The sequence below is a fragment of the Cololabis saira genome, chromosome 14 (genome assembly GCF_033807715.1).
Source record: "Cololabis saira isolate AMF1-May2022 chromosome 14, fColSai1.1, whole genome shotgun sequence".
Classification (NCBI taxonomy): domain Eukaryota; kingdom Metazoa; phylum Chordata; class Actinopteri; order Beloniformes; family Belonidae; genus Cololabis; species Cololabis saira.
The window spans coordinates 36,117,109-36,132,849 of record NC_084600.1 but is presented as its reverse complement, the minus strand read 5'-3'; the positions used below and the strand labels follow the sequence as shown (position 1 = coordinate 36,132,849).

Below are 15,741 nucleotides of genomic sequence, written 5' to 3'. Positions count from 1 at the left end.
CAGTAATGTTTTTAATTGTTTTTCATTGTGAATTCAATCAGTATCTGGACTCTATTAATTCTAATAATTCAAAAGCAATCAAAACCATAAATGTATGTAAATGTTTTGGCTTTCTGTTATAATTTCATCCCCCCTGGCTGGTTATAATGTGTTGTGCTTTTTGTTTTGTTTTTTTATTTGAATTATATGTTATAATTCAACTTGAAATGGCATAATGTGAAGATTTGTAATCATTGTACTTTTTGCAAATGTTAAAAAAAAAAAAAAAAAAAAAACAGCCAGGGTTGCCAACCATCCCTTAAAAAACGGAATTATCCCGTATTTATAAACTAAAGTACGCGTCCCGTATTGACCTGAAAAGGGACGCACTTTGTCCTGTATTACTGTGAGAGTCAAAAAATAGTGATGGTGGAAAATGGCATTGAGCTGTTGAGTTCATAAGTTATTTAAGTTTTTCTATAGACTTTCTGTTTGCACTTTTGTTATTGCACTAAAAATGTGCATTATTACAGAATGGACGTTCTGCTTTCTTTCTATTGTTTTATATTAATGTATACAATTTTAAGTTAAGTAGGACATATCATAATTTGTTTTCCATGTGTTCGTGGCATTCAAAAATATGCATTTAGAGGTTCGAGTCAAATAGTTAAAAAAATCGTTTCACTCAGTGAGACACTCACAAAAAAAGGGGTTAAAAAAATTCACCACGCCAGGAAAGGTGAAGGCAATCGGGTTGGTCGGCCCTGCTGATGATGAAGTGTCCCTTATTTATTTTTCAGAGAGTTGGCACCCTTAGTTATAACAGAACAGGAGAGTTCACACATCAAGAAGAAAAGGAAGATCATTTCAAATTTATAAACGAAGGTGTTTAACAACTGACTTCTCCCACAGGTTTTCCAATACCCCTTCATGTCATGCATGCGTCAACGGTTTCCGTAGTGTAGTGGTTATCACGTTCGCCTAACACGCGAAAGGTCCCCGGTTCGAGACCGGGCGGAAACATTTTTTTCCCCATTATGAAATGATGTTGTAAATAAGATAACGGATAAGAATTAAAGCACCACTCTATTTCTTGTTTGTTTGTTTTATTCTGCTAAAGCAATAAAAAAAAATCTCCAGAAAACATATTTGTAATCATGCCCTAATCAAAATTATATAAACGCTGTTCTATTTCAACTGTTGCAATCAAGATCATATTTTGGAAAATAGTCATTCTAAAAATCAAAAATGCCACACATGTTGACTGCTTTTCCTCCATATTCTAGCATTTCTATTACAACATTGTGTATGATGTGTGGTAATATATACATCGTTTATTGAACACCAGCTTTAATGATTACAAACACGAACAAATATTAGTGAAGAAGCAGATTGAGCAGAAAATAACAAGCATGAATACTGCAGCTTTAACATTTATGCATTATTCACTGGTAGCAGGAGTCCGTTTAACTGTTGACCTTAATTATTGCATCCATAAGCTACTTTGACATCAATGATGGAAACTGCATGTATTTTTTTCCTTTCGAGAACACCATAAGCGCCTCTCCATTTTTCGTCTCATCCTTCACCAGCTCCAGGAAACACTGAGCTACCTCAGACACACTGCAGCAAAATATAATAAAAAGAAATACAACATCAATAAGATCACATGCATATTCACAGAAAAGATGTAGAGAACAAAACAGATCAACAAATACAGCTGTTGTAAGGCTTATTATAGCTGTAACAAAAACCATACAGTGGGAAACCTACCTTAAAACTCCACTAGTTTCAAGAAATTGGTTCGAATGGTCAGCCAGGTGAGAGAACTGTCCCAGTTTTGTTGCCATGTCGTCCAACAGTTCAGTCTGCACAAAACCTGGGCAGAGGGCGTTGAACCGTATACCGTAGCCTGAAACCTTAGAGGCAGCCTAGAAGAAGACAGGAGATGGTACACAGAATTGAGCTTTAACTCATTCTTTATTTCTCAACTACACAGCCTAATTAGTGGCACAGAGAAACTTAAAAGTTTCCATTTTTTGTAACTTGAATGGAGGCCTTTTACTTGGAAGTTAAGCGTGGAGTTTGCCTAAGAAGTTTCAATTGGATTAGAGCAGCTTTGATTTCACTTAAAAACTCTGACCTGATACAACACAAAGAAAAACAATCAATGATTAAGAATATTGAAGAGTTTTCAGTTTCTGCAATGATGTGTCCATGTGCGGTAGTTTTTCCTTTTGCTGTGCGTGCTCCAGCTGAAGGAGGTTGTTCAGATTCACTCAGTGACATGATTGTCGTGGTTGCTATGGTAGCCTACTCACACAGAAGCAATGTAACTAGACCAATATGGAGGATGGGGGAACTGGTTTTGGTACTGTTGCATATGGTTACAGGGAACAACGGTGGAAATTTACAACAAGTTATTTAAAAGGGCCGGAGACGGAGGTGTCGTCTGTGTCGTGCTTTAGTTTAGCATGGACCGGAGACTGTTGAGATGTTGCTTGTAAAATCTTTGAACAATCAGGACAATCACACAAGATCACACGTGCCACTCTTGTAGACACAGTCATTTGTATCATGTTGCAAATGTCACAAAAGACTGCTTGAAATCCTACATGGGCAACACTAGTGCTCAGAATGAGAGGCCATCCAGTTGGGATTTCATTTGAAATCACCTCCAAATTTAATCTGAATCAATGACTGTTGCAATACACAAGTGTACTGTTCATGTAGAGATTTTGTAATGAAGGCTAAAACAAGAAAACCAGAAAAAAAAGATATGTAATTATAGATTTTTAATTATATTTAGTACTGTGCAAAAGTCTTGGCCACCACTAGTCTTCTTATTTTATCAAAAGATTACTATTCTTTCAGCATATTGCACTCACTTGGAAAAAAAAGTGTTGTTTTTCAGGATCATTATTTCAGTTTTTCTGGATATTTAACTTTTTTTGGCCCTGTTTTTCTGGATATTTTTTCCCCCCTGTTTTAGGTATAATTCTTTCCTGTTTTTCCAGGTCATTTTTTCCGCCCATTTGCTGCCAAAGGCGATTCCCTCTCCTCAGCTGATCCAATATCTTCAGCAGTCTCCCGATCACCTCTAGCGCCACCACAAAGCCAGCATGAATGCACGTCATATGCATCATCTTGTATCCATGGAGTATGCCATATCTGTTCAACTGCTCCTGAAGAAACAGTGCTATGTAGAGGAGATCTGAATGGGCTTTCCGTTTGAACAACCGCATAGTCTTCAGGTGTCTGCGTAAAGTCGACAAACTAATGCTGATACCATCTATATGGCTTAAAGACAGGACTATCTCTCAGTGTCTTATTAAACCAAGATCAAAGTAAAATTTGATTAAACTCAACAAGTCGGTCCTGTTTGCTTCCATTAAATCAACTTGCCAATAAAGGAATGAACGCATAAACATCGTGGGAAAAAAATACCACAAAAAACTAATTAATAATTAATTAAAATAATTACACAAATAGCCACGAAAAATCTACCTGGAACTCCCGTTCGTGGAAACACGCCTAAAGAGGCCGCAAAATAAATGTGGATCATCACTAGAAGTTTGATGACACAAAAATAATGGGCGTACCCAAGACTTTTATATGAAATTATATGATCATATTGGGACAAGTCAATTTGATCAATCAATTTGTGTATCGATCTGCAATTTACCTCCATTCCAGGCTTTTATTTTGCTCCACCAACTTCTTTTCTTCCTTTTCTCATTCCCCCACCTTTACTAATCAAGACAGCGCCTGTTTCTCCCCTCAGTGCTCATAGCCCGGTCTCTCTATTTACAAATTGCCAGAGCGTCTGCCTTTTCTCAGCGATTATCCAGCTAATTTGTTTTGTGCAAGGGTTTTGTTTTGGCCCAGGATTCATGCCACGTGCCCAGTGAGATGTTTATTCTCAGCCACAACTTACCTTATATGTGCTCATCCCTACTATGCTTTTGTTTTCATCTGGATATACATCCAACCCTACCTGCTGTGGAGCACGGGGCGAGATTTTATACCCCGCCATTGGAGATTAACATACGCTTACAAAAGACATGGCATAGCATTGTCTTTAATTTATAAGATTAAATGTCACCCCAGTTTAGATGCCAAAGAAATTATAAAAAATAAATACAAAAAATCTGAAATATAATGTAAATACCCTTACCATAAAATAGAAATCCTGTAAATAAGTGAAAAAATTGTGATACATTATATAACTATCAACATCAGATTTAAGTAACCAAAGTATGCACACATCAACTCCACACATAAGCTACATTTACACCATGCAATAACTATAAAAATATATATACAAAAACTAAATAAAATAACTATTTACAAAACCATCTAAAATACCAAAAAACGATGCACAGAAAAGGCATTTTACAGACCTCTAGAGGTGCTTTTTGTTACTGCATCCACCAGAGAGTCTGATACTTGTAGTCTTAGGGCCCTAGGCAAACTTAGAGCCCCTCCAACAAACTAATCAACCTTAAATAAAACATATTCTGATACTAATGAAAAATGAAAAACTTATTTCTTTTTTTTATAGTGAACATTTGTTTTTTTGGGGCTCTAGCGGCCCTTTATTCAAAGTATACAGACAGGAAGGGGGTAGACAGAGAGAATGGGGATGACATGCAGCAAAGGTGCACAGGCTGGGATTCAAACCTGTGACCACTGGCACACATTCACACAATTTTTTGCATCCTTTCACCTTAGTAGCACATTTTCAACGTTTTTTGCCGATGAATTTGATAACTTACCATTCTTCAACAATCAAGTTTAACTGGACTTTGATTTGATAGCTGAAGAACGAGTTTTGTCCAAAATAGTTTTTTTATTTTTTATTTTTAGCCTGCTAGCTGAGTAAACACGTATTTACTGTGACTGTGACCATGCGGACCACATGGCCACTGCAGCCCTCACCTGTGGACGATGATTCTGTGCAGTCGATGGCCACTTGGAGTGGCAATGTCTTGCTACTCATTACATGAACCTTGACTGAACATTCCTCTTGTTAATGTTTGTTTTTCTTACCGGTAGTTCATTTTCTGGGCCTAAAGTCGCAGTGAAATTTGACCTAGTTAAATATCTTTGATTGCTGCTGATTGGCTAGAGCTGACCTGCATTCCCACTCTATGATCATCCCACTGCTGCTTCCACCTGTCTGTATGGATGTCTGCTAGATGCCTGCTGACATACTGACCTGCAGCACCCCTCTAACCAAATCAGTGTCTGCTGTCTACATCTGTTTGTATAGTCATCCCTGTATTGCACCAGTTAACCATTGTGTCTGTGTCTCTCCTTTCTCTGTTCTTCATTCTCTCTGTCTGTGTTTTCCTGCTCTGCTCAGCTGGGTCCCCCCCTTATGATTCAGGTCCTGGTCCAGGTTTCTTCCTCCTAAAGGGGAGTTTTTCCTTGCCACTGTTTGGTTTAAGGTTTTTCTCCCACTAGGGGAGTTTTTACCTGCCACTGTTTATGTTATGTTTATGTAATAATTGCTCAGGGGTCAGGTTCTGGGTCTCTGGAAAGCGCCCAGAAACAACTTCTGTTGTAATAGACCCTATATAAATACTAGGGCTGTTCAATTAATCGATTTTAAATCGTAATCGCGATTATGTAATTAGAACGATGTTAAAACGTGAAACTCGTAAAATCGATTTTTCACTTTTTTACCTTGTCTGCACACATATTAATGATTGATACCATATTAATGATTGATGGAAATACCTCTCAATACCTGTGACAAGTCCCCCATCGGAGAGGCTCTTTAGTGTAGGAGGGGGCGTTGTAACATGCCACCGGGCATCCCTCAAGCCAGATGCGGTAGACCGGCTCGTGTTCCTTGCAAAAAACTTGCAAATGTGAATATCAAATGTAATGACTGACATTACACACCTCTACCTCCTTCATGGGTTGCATTATTATTTAGCATGCAAAGACCCAGTTTAGTTTAATTAGAAAATGTCTTGTTTTATTTAATTGGAAATATAACTTACTGTATGTTTGCAAGTGCTGATTTGCTGATTTTTTTTTCAGAGATAAACTTTATATTTTATTATATTTTTTAAAACTTTTTTTCAACTTATTTTACAGAGTTTTGCACTTTATTCATTCATTTTTGGTTTAATAAGAGCAAAGTTTGCACTTAAAGCACAATGGGGCAAATGTTCAATAAAAAAACTGCATATTTGAAATCATTTCTTTGCCTTTTGTCAATTCACAAAATAATCGTAATCGTAATCGTAATCGAAAATCGGATTTTGAGAGAAAAAAATCGAGCAGCCCTAATAAATACAATTGAATTTAATTGAATTGATTGGAGTACACCTGCTTAAGTGAGGAGTGCAGGTGGAGCAAACCAGGTAAAATCTTTCTGGGTATTGAAAAAGGTGTTTTTGGTGATAAATACTGATAAAATTACATTGTTCAAAACATTTAAAATGTGATCAATTTGTGAAAAGAGGAGAGGATCCTGCTTAAAAATAACCTGATTTAAGTTGTGGGTGGAGTCCCGGAGAAGGCTGGCGGTTTAAAAGAAGGCGAAACCCTCACTCAAACTGCTGTGAGGAGCTGTTCTGTCAGCTTTAAAGGTGAAGTTGGTTTTTCATTGTAACCATGGTTTCTACATTTTCTTTGTTTAATGTGCTTGTTTGTGTGTTTTGTATTTGGGTTAATGTACTGCTTATTTGTACTTTGTTTAGTGGTATTTTTGTTTTCACCACAGGCATGTTGGGACCGCCCCAAGTAAATTGCCACTTTGTACTGGTAGAAATAAATCTCCCTGAAACGTGCACCCTTGTGTCTGTCTGCCATCCCTGACTTATGGACTGTCCGGTCTAGTGCTGAGGGGTTACACTACCTTCACCTAAGCCAGGCATGACAACATTAGCAGGACAGAATTAGCTCATGTGTTATCTGCACTACTTACCACTTTTTTGCTCCTCCTGTTCTTATTGCTTTCCTTTCTCACTGCCAGATGCATGTAATATAGTTTGCTTTATTATCCAAAAACATCAAGCATTATGAGCCAGAATCTCTGGATTTACCTGTGTTTGTGTGTTCATTCTTTGTCATTTCTGCAGAATGCTGTTTTCAACTTAATAGAGCAGTAGAGCTAACCATCCTTACCGCCATGGCCCGAGTGAAGCCAAGCACTCCGTGCTTGGTGGATGTGTAGACTGGACAGCTCAGGAGAGGGCCGATACCTGCAGGATATGGATTCAACACATCAGAATCACACATTTTTATCAGTTTCAAATTAGCGTTTCTGATTAGTAAGTGACTCATCACAATTTTTCAGATTTTTATACAAGTAATAATTTCCTGCCGCCGGTTGTCTGACCCTACCAATAACAGATCTCCATAGCAACACCTATAAACAAATCCTTAAAGGAAGGTTTTCTGACCACTGACAGCAGTCCAGTTTCAGGATCTAACATTTCATCAAAATGCACACAAGCACAATTACATTTTAAAACTTTAATATCAAAAAACAAAAAAAGGTGAAGGTAATACCAAGTCCAGCACAAGCTTTCTACACACTCTCACACCTACAAATACACAAATAGGCCTGCTCTGAACTTGTTGTTTCTAGTTAAGCAAACTACATTAAAATTGCTATAAAGTGAATTGTAAACACTGGATATTGTTCAGTTTGACCACAAAGCTACTGGATCCAACAAGGAAGTTTCCTGCTGGGAGGCAGCAGTGCCAACCACTACACCACCGTGTCGCCATGGATACCACAGGACGCCGTCGCGCAAATAAGAAAGTAGAATAAATATAAGGGCAGCATATTGGACATTGGATAAGGGCAGGATATTGGACAGAAATTATCGGTTGGTACGGGAGAGAAATTATGTCATTCTTATTGGCCTGATAAAATAATTAAACGCAATAAACATCTCAAACTAATGACAGTTAATAAAAAAAATGCTTGTTGGCAAGTGCGACCTTTCAAAACAAGTGCCAACCTAAATCTGGGTTGCAGCTAACTAGCAGGAAACTAATGTTACAGTTCCTTGACTGACCATTGCAGGTGAACCAGTGAACCAGACTCCATCGTATCCCAGTTTCTATCCCAATACTATCACCGTACTCAACTCTGACCTGAAAACAAACCCGCTGTAATCTGTCAGCATTAATCAATCGCATCAATACCTCATGCAATGCTCTGAACTTTATTTATTGGGCACTACCTTGCATACAATAGCACTAAGTTGATGTTTGTGTATGACGACATGAATGTATTGAAACATTTCTTATGTGAGTACGTGAGTGCAATGTGTTATTCTATTCTATTCTATGGCCCTGAACCTTATGTTAATGCAAACCTAACAAGAAATCAAAGGTCTTTAATGGCTCAGCTGAGAACAGGAATCCTTCCCTTGAATCTTGAAGTCGGCAGATTTAAAAACATTCTCGAAGATGAAAGGTTGTGTGAATTATGTGAACTTAATGAATTGGAAAGTGAATCACATTTTCTGTTATATTGCCCTCTGTATGATGAACTGAGAACTCCATTATTTACGGAAATATCTGTTAAAAACCCAGAAATGTTCTGGTGCTCTGATGATGATAGAATGGACGGGTTGTTCAACTTCAATGTTTTTAAGTTGGCTCATTTTGTTTCTGAAGCCTGGATAAAGCGTCAGGATCGTTTATATGTTTAATTGGTACAAGGTCTGTTGTCTGGCTTTCATTTGCTTTATGTTCCTTTTTCTTTTTTTGGTGTCTTGTAAGCCCACTCGGGCTGGGCACTTCATGTGCATGACACGTAAATAAAAAGTTCAATCAATCAATCTATTCTAATAGAAAAGAGCAAGTAGCGTTAGATCATGTTAGTTCTAATGAGCAGTTAGTATATAAGATGAAGATGCAAAACATGTGCCTTCAAAAGCTACTTGAAGACAGAAGTCGCGTTTCCATTACCTCTAAAGGTTTCACCATGCAAGCTGGAAGGCCAGCCAGGTGTGTGCTGCAGCTGTCAGGGCAGGAGACAACCGTAGCCTGTATTGAGACCTGGGAAGCATCGTGGGTCACAATGCAATGGGCATGACCCAGTAACAGCGGTAACCTGGCTAGAGGAGGATAGCCGGTCATCAATCGTGACATGACGCTTCTTGTTGACTGTGTCCCTACAACATTTTGCAACCATCTTTCAATATAATGATGATGAAGGAAAAGAGCTTAGATTGGAGAAAAAAAGAAAAAGATCTCAATTAAAAAAGTTGTATTCATTCATTCATGTATTTCAAAAAAGTCTTATGTACGGAAGAGTATTAGGGCCAGGCAGGAGAAAAAAAGTTTTTTTTTATTGTGCACTTCGAGAAAAAAGACGAAATGTCGAGAAAAAAGTCGAAATGTCGAGATTAATGTTGAAATACAATTTCGAGAAAAAATAAAAAAGTCGAAATTTCGCCTTTTTTCTCAACATTTCGACTTTTTTCTCGAAATTGTGCTTCAACATTAATCTCGACTTTTCGACTTTTCTATCGACATTTGGACTTTTTTCTTAAAATTAAAAAAAAGTCGAAATGTTGAGAAAAAAGTCAAAATTTCTCAACATTTCGACTTTTTTCTCGACAATTCGAGTTTTTTCTCAACATTTTCGACTTTATTCACGAAATTTTGACTTTTTTCTCAACATTTCGACTTTTTTCTCGAAATTCTACTTCAACATTAATCTCGACTTTTCGACTTTTTTCTCGACATTTCGACTTTTTTCTCGAAGTGCACAATGAAAAAAAAATCTTCCTCCTCTAGAATATTATTTTTATTTTTCTCCTGCTTGGCCCTAATACTCTTCAGTACTTATGTGTTACTGTTTAATGTTCAATAATAATTAAGTCCCCAATGGTTCACCTTACATTGTAGATATGATTGCTGCCAGGTTATACGGGCTCAAGTGGCTGCAACCTCAGGCACATGTCTACCCATGTCTTATGTTGTGTGTTTGTTTTTTCTCTTTCTTCTCTTAGGATGTGCTGTACTAGAACAAACTGTACGGGACATTGGCTCGATGACAAATAAAGAATCTTGAGTACAGTGAATAATGATTTACCCGCCATGGATGATACGTTGATGATGACTCCTCCTCGACCTCCACTCAACTTGTTCATGTGCTCCAGAGCGACGTAAGTTCCCCTGATGACACCCATCTATAACAAACGTTTACGTAGTTTGTACAACAAAAAGGGTCAGTGTTCGGGAGTAAATCATACAAATGTTGTACGTGTGGTGCATAAATGTAACAGCAATGGTTTTTTTTTTGCTTTTCTTCTTACAAGGTTAATGGAGACCATTTTCTCCCATGTGCCCTCATTCATGATGCCGGCATTGTTGCACAAGATGTCTATTCCTCCGAAGGTTTCTGCAGCTTTCTGGAAGGCAGCTTGAGAGGAGAGAATGACAATTGTTAGCTGTTATGGCGCATTTCCACTAGCACCTACTCAGCCCGACTCGCCTCAGCGCGGCTCGTCTCGCCTCCACCTGTTTTGTCCACGTTTGTTTTTCCACAGCCAGGTGAGAAGTGGGCGGGTTGGGGTGAAGCTGCTGTGACGTACTCGATTGTGCAACCCGTCTACATCCCTTTTTAAATTATCTCGTCAGCCACCAGGTTTATGAACATCTGCACCTCAGAGTTGGATCACCAAACAGACGTTTGCGCTTTATAATAAAATCGCCGCGAGTCGCTCTCGTGCTGACTCCCGCTTCCTGATTCAAACATCTGACGGCCCCGCCCCCCCGACCAATCAGTGGCGTGGAGTAGGAATGGGCGATATTTTACCGTTCAAGATAAACCGTCAAAATTCCCCACGGTAAGAATTTGTCATCTCGCTGTAAAAACGATAAATTCCTGTTGATGACGTTTTTGTGTAAAGCTGATTTACGGAAGGAAGGAAGGAAGGAAGGAAGGAAGGAAGGAAGGAAGGAAGGAAGGAAGGAAGGAAGGAAGGAAGGAAGGAAGGAAGGAAGGAAGGAAGGAAGGAAGGAAGGAAGGAAGGAAGGAAGGAAGGAATGAAGGAAGGAAGGAAGGAAGGAAGGAAGGAAGGAAGGAAGGAAGAAGGGAAGGAAGGAAGGAAGGAAGGAAGAAGGGAAGGAAGGAAGGAAGGAAGGAAGGAAGGAAGGAAGGAAGGAAGGAAGGAAGGAAGGAAGGAAGGAAGGAAGGAAGGAAGGAAGGAAGGAAGGAAGGGAGTGAGTGAGTGAGTGAGTGAGTGAGTGAGTGAGTGAGTGAGTGAGTGAGTGAGTGAGTGAGTGAGTGAGTGAGTGAGTGAGTGAGTGAGTGAGTGAGTGAGTGAGTGAGTGAGTGAGTGAGTGAGTGAGGGAGGGAGGGAGGGAGGGAGGGAGGGAGAGAAAGAAAGAAAGAAAGAAAGAAAGAAAGAAAGAAAGAAAGAAAGAAAGAAATGAGTTTTGCAGTACAGGTGTACTAATTTAATTGTTTTTTATTAATTCAGTTTAATTGGTGTAGTTTAGTTAGTTTAGTTTTTTTTATCGTCATTTTTACCATTATCGGGATAAATGCCAGAAATTATCGTGATACATTTTTTAGTCCATACCGCCCATCCCTAGCGTGGAGGGTGATGACGTCAGATATTGTGCCGGCTCAGCCCGGTTAGAACCTCGGCAGAATGGTTACAGAAAAAGTATCTGCTTGGCACGGCTCCACCCGCCTCGGCCCGTAGTGGAAAAGCGCAAGACGGGGGCGTGGCGGGTAGAAGCGAGCTGAGTAGGTACTAGTGGAAAAGGGCCATAAGACAGTTGTCCCTGGCCCCATAAATATGAATATTTAGTGAATTAAAAAAAGTAATGTTTTAATACAAGGTGCTTTCAACCAGCATTGTCCCATATCATACATACAATATCACCATTTTGATTTTAGTCCCTTTTGGGTCCTAATATGACATGGGTGAACATACAGAGGGACAGTCTGGAAACCTGATAGATCCAGCCAAATGCAGATTTCAAGGGAAATGGTTTTGAGAATAGGATTAAATGACACCCATTCAGGTCATTCTGGCCTAAAACTAATCCACTACTTATTACCTGGAACAAACACAAAAAAACAACACAACAAAGGGTTGAATGTCTCCAGGCGTGTTCGTTTCAGTAAATACCAACCCGCCTCTCCGCTCTCACCAGTCTCATTTCATTTGTAATGCAGGGTTTTTAGAAGTGTTTGTTTGTTTGCATGCGTTACCTTTAATCTGCTCCTCTGATTCGACGTCACATTTCAGGAACACCGTCTTTCCTGATCCGTGCTGCTTGTTCAGGGCCTCCACCAAACTCTGCCCTGCGGTTTCATTCACATCCAGGATGGCCACCTGTACGGGCGCGGGACGGATTGGAGAAGATGATTTTTGTCACCTTTACGTTCAGCAGGCGATCAATCTTTATATATTCAACTGAACTACACACTGTAATGTAAACGCGGGCATTTTAAACTGACCTTTGAGCCACAGGTTGATGCTGTGTGCAAAAAATAGAGTCCATCAGCAGCTGTATTTGTATTACAAGTTTACTTTGGAATGTGAATGTGGACATGAAAATGTTTTATTGAATCTTCTCATTTGTATGCTAGGACAAATTAAACAGAATTTGTTTTTAAATAACAAGAACTGGCTTCAATTTCTTGTTAAAATATGTGGCAAGACTGCAGAAGTGACTTTAAATAATTGGAATAATCTGTACAAAGTCAGACATTCGAAGAATAATAATAATAAACTTTATTTATATAGCACCTTTCAGACGAAAGTCGCAGCTCAAGGTGCTTTACAGTAACAGTACAAATAAGAAACAACAGCAAATAAAACAAAAAACACAAATATTTAAGTGAAGTGATATAAAACATAACCCTTACAAAATTCAGTTCCAAATTCCTCCACAGAACAACTACTAAGATAGGATAATATAAAAAGGAATATAAAAATTGAATATATGAATATAAAAAGGTAAAAATGCTGCACGAGTCGTAGGCATATGAAAAATAAAAAGATAACAATATCAACAAATAAGAGTACAAGATAAAAATGATCATATAAAAACATTTAAAAGTATAAAAGTAATGCAGACAGTAAAAATCAATGATATATACGGTAGATAAAAGGAAAGTGGCAGCTAAGGCGCAGTTATCTTATGTTTAAATGCTTGAGTAAAGAGATAGGAAAGCCCGTGCTGATCTATGACACACACTTTTTTAATCATTTCATCATTTGTCCTTGCTGCTGTCAGACTCCTAGTAGTTTTTCTAACAGTGTTGTTCTCTCTATTGTGATGTAATTACTGGTTTTTAACTGCCATCTGCAAGCTATTTCCCTTCCCAGGGGACACTAAAGATAATCTTTGCAACTCTGCTGATTACCAGTTTAATCACAGTTACACACCACACATTTAACATCAACATTGAACATCTGAGTTGTCCTTTTTTTCTTAGTTTCGTTTTGTTTTTAGACTAAACAGATAAAAACAGAACTTCCTCTTATGGTATAGCTTGATGGTTTTTAAAACTCATCATGAATTGTAGATATGAAGAAGGAGCAATCGCATGCAGAACATGTGATAGTACACAAACTTTTCTCCTTCAAAGGAGAGACGAGGACTCAAAAGTGGGAAAAACAAGTCCCATCACAAGAAATGAGTGCTGAGACGATCGTTTCATTTACATCCCTTTGCTTTATCCCAGAAAAACAATGAAATGCGAGGCTACACATCTGGACAGAAGCAGGACCCGGTAATAAAACCCCCACCTTGGCACCGTTCTGCAGCAGGATCTCGGCCGCCGCTCTGCCGATCCCCGCCGCCGCTCCGGTCACCACCGCGGCCTTGCCCTCCATGGACATGTCGGTGTCTGGGAGAAAGAGAGGAAGCAAAGAGGGACGGCTCCAGGAAACCCGCGGGGCTCAGATAATAACTCTGCTTTCCTCACACCCTGGACGCCTTTCTGTCGCCGCCCAAGAGGCGAGTTCAGACACGCAGTCATTACGAGGAACCAGAAGTTGGGCTGCGATTCGTCGGAAGGGAAGTTTCATTTTTTTCATCTATTTTAGTCTTTTACTCAATTTTTATGGAAGAGGAAGAAAAAGAACTAAAATTCAGAGAAAAAAAAGTCCGAATTCCGACTCTTTTTTCTCAGAATTTTAATTTTCATGTAGACTCACTCATAAAAGAAAACACAGTATGAGCAGATTCTCATACTGAACTACCAACATTTGATGTTATAATGACCATGATTTTTTTATTTTATTTTTTTTTTCATTGTCTTTTTTTCTTCTGTGCATGATGCTTTTCTTTCTTTTTTTAGCTACTTTTATTATAGTGATTGTTTTTGTTTTTTTTCATTGACTTTTTTCTTCTCTACTGTGCTTGATGCCTTTCGTTTTAGCTACTTTTATTATTATCACTTGTCTTTTAATTACTTTTATATTGACATACTCCTATATGTCAAGGAGAAGGGTATATACTGTATATATGTATTATTGTTGTTGTTATTATTATTATTGTTATTGCTATTATTATTCTTTTATATATCGGATATTCTTATATTGCAAGAAGGGGCCGGACTAGATAAGCATTTGCTTCTTCCTGTCCCTTCTTGAACAAAACTGGTTGTGCTTTATTATTGTTGTTGATGTATGGTGTGTTTTTTTTATTGTTTTGTTCAAGATGAATAAAGATCAAATCAAATCAAATCAAAACAATAGAAACATTGAATGTATCAAAGAACTGAAGGACTCCCAGTATGTTTGTATTCAAAAGGCTTCAACAACAAAGTTTAGTGCACAGAACCGAGGATAGGGTGGTTTCTGGGCAACATGCCACTCAAACAACAAGGAAAAGTGTCGACAGATTAATTATTGATTGATTAGTTCAGTATAACACTAGAGCAAATACACGACTCATCAAAGATAAGTTGATTTTAAAGAAATGTCATACATTCACAAAGATAATAATCCCTGAATTTTTTTTTTTTCAATATGAATAAAGATTCTTTGAAGAAAATTTAAAGAGAGAAATTAAAGCAGTTTTATATATATATATATATATATATATATATATATATATATATATATATATATATATATATATATATATAAATTACAATGTTATAGCAAATACCAACAGTGTGACTGTCAACATGCTGACATGTTTTTCCCCCCTATATTACATTAGTATTAACTGTATAATGGTTATAACAAGGTCATTGTCTCCTTGTCTCTTGTTTGATGTAATTTAATCTGAAAATTCCCATATATATACGTTTTCAAAAAAAGAAAAGCAAAAAAAAAAATTAAAAAAGAAAAGCAAGGGCAAATAAACAATAAGCACTGACAGGAAAGATAGAACCAGACTGAGATGACCCTGAGATGACCGTGGTTTATGAGGGAAGAGTGTAACCATTACATCAAGAAACAGTTACTTATACAGACTATACATATGAATGGCAGCACGTATAGAGCAACAGCAAGTAACTGTCTCAAGAATGAGTAATGAATGTGTAACATTAACAAGAGCCCATGACACCTAAAAAGTTAATCATAAAAAAAATATTTGGCAACAGTCCTATTGATTAGTTTTTCTTGATGTAATGTAATGCATATAGCAACCACTGCAACATTTAAAGCAGAATTAAGTTTTGACAGGAGTTAGTACCAAGATCAATTCAATTCAATTCACTTTATTTGTTAGACAGGGACTGCACATATTAATGGACACAAGTGTAAATATGTATGGTTGTAGCCAGAGGCT

The 15,741-nt window shown here is 37.9% G+C and overlaps 1 protein-coding gene and 1 non-coding gene across 2 annotated transcripts; one reads left to right on the top strand and one right to left on the bottom strand.

The window, feature by feature from the left end:
• Window positions 1-929: 929 nt before the first annotated feature.
• Window positions 930-1,002, top strand: trnav-aac (transfer RNA valine (anticodon AAC)). The gene has a single exon. It is a non-coding gene; the product is annotated as a tRNA-Val (tRNA).
• A 70-nt stretch (window positions 1,003-1,072) lies between these two features.
• zgc:56585 (uncharacterized protein LOC393297 homolog) lies at window positions 1,073-13,918 on the bottom strand. Its single transcript, XM_061739160.1, has 7 exons — window positions 13,743-13,918; window positions 12,197-12,320; window positions 10,284-10,390; window positions 10,061-10,157; window positions 7,126-7,202; window positions 1,753-1,910; window positions 1,073-1,602 (listed from the first exon to the last, which is right to left on the bottom strand). Exons 1-7 carry the CDS (start codon window positions 13,833-13,835, stop codon window positions 1,479-1,481), a joined length of 780 nt encoding a protein of 259 aa, XP_061595144.1. The 5' UTR covers window positions 13,836-13,918; the 3' UTR covers window positions 1,073-1,478.
• Window positions 13,919-15,741: the final 1,823 nt, after the last annotated feature.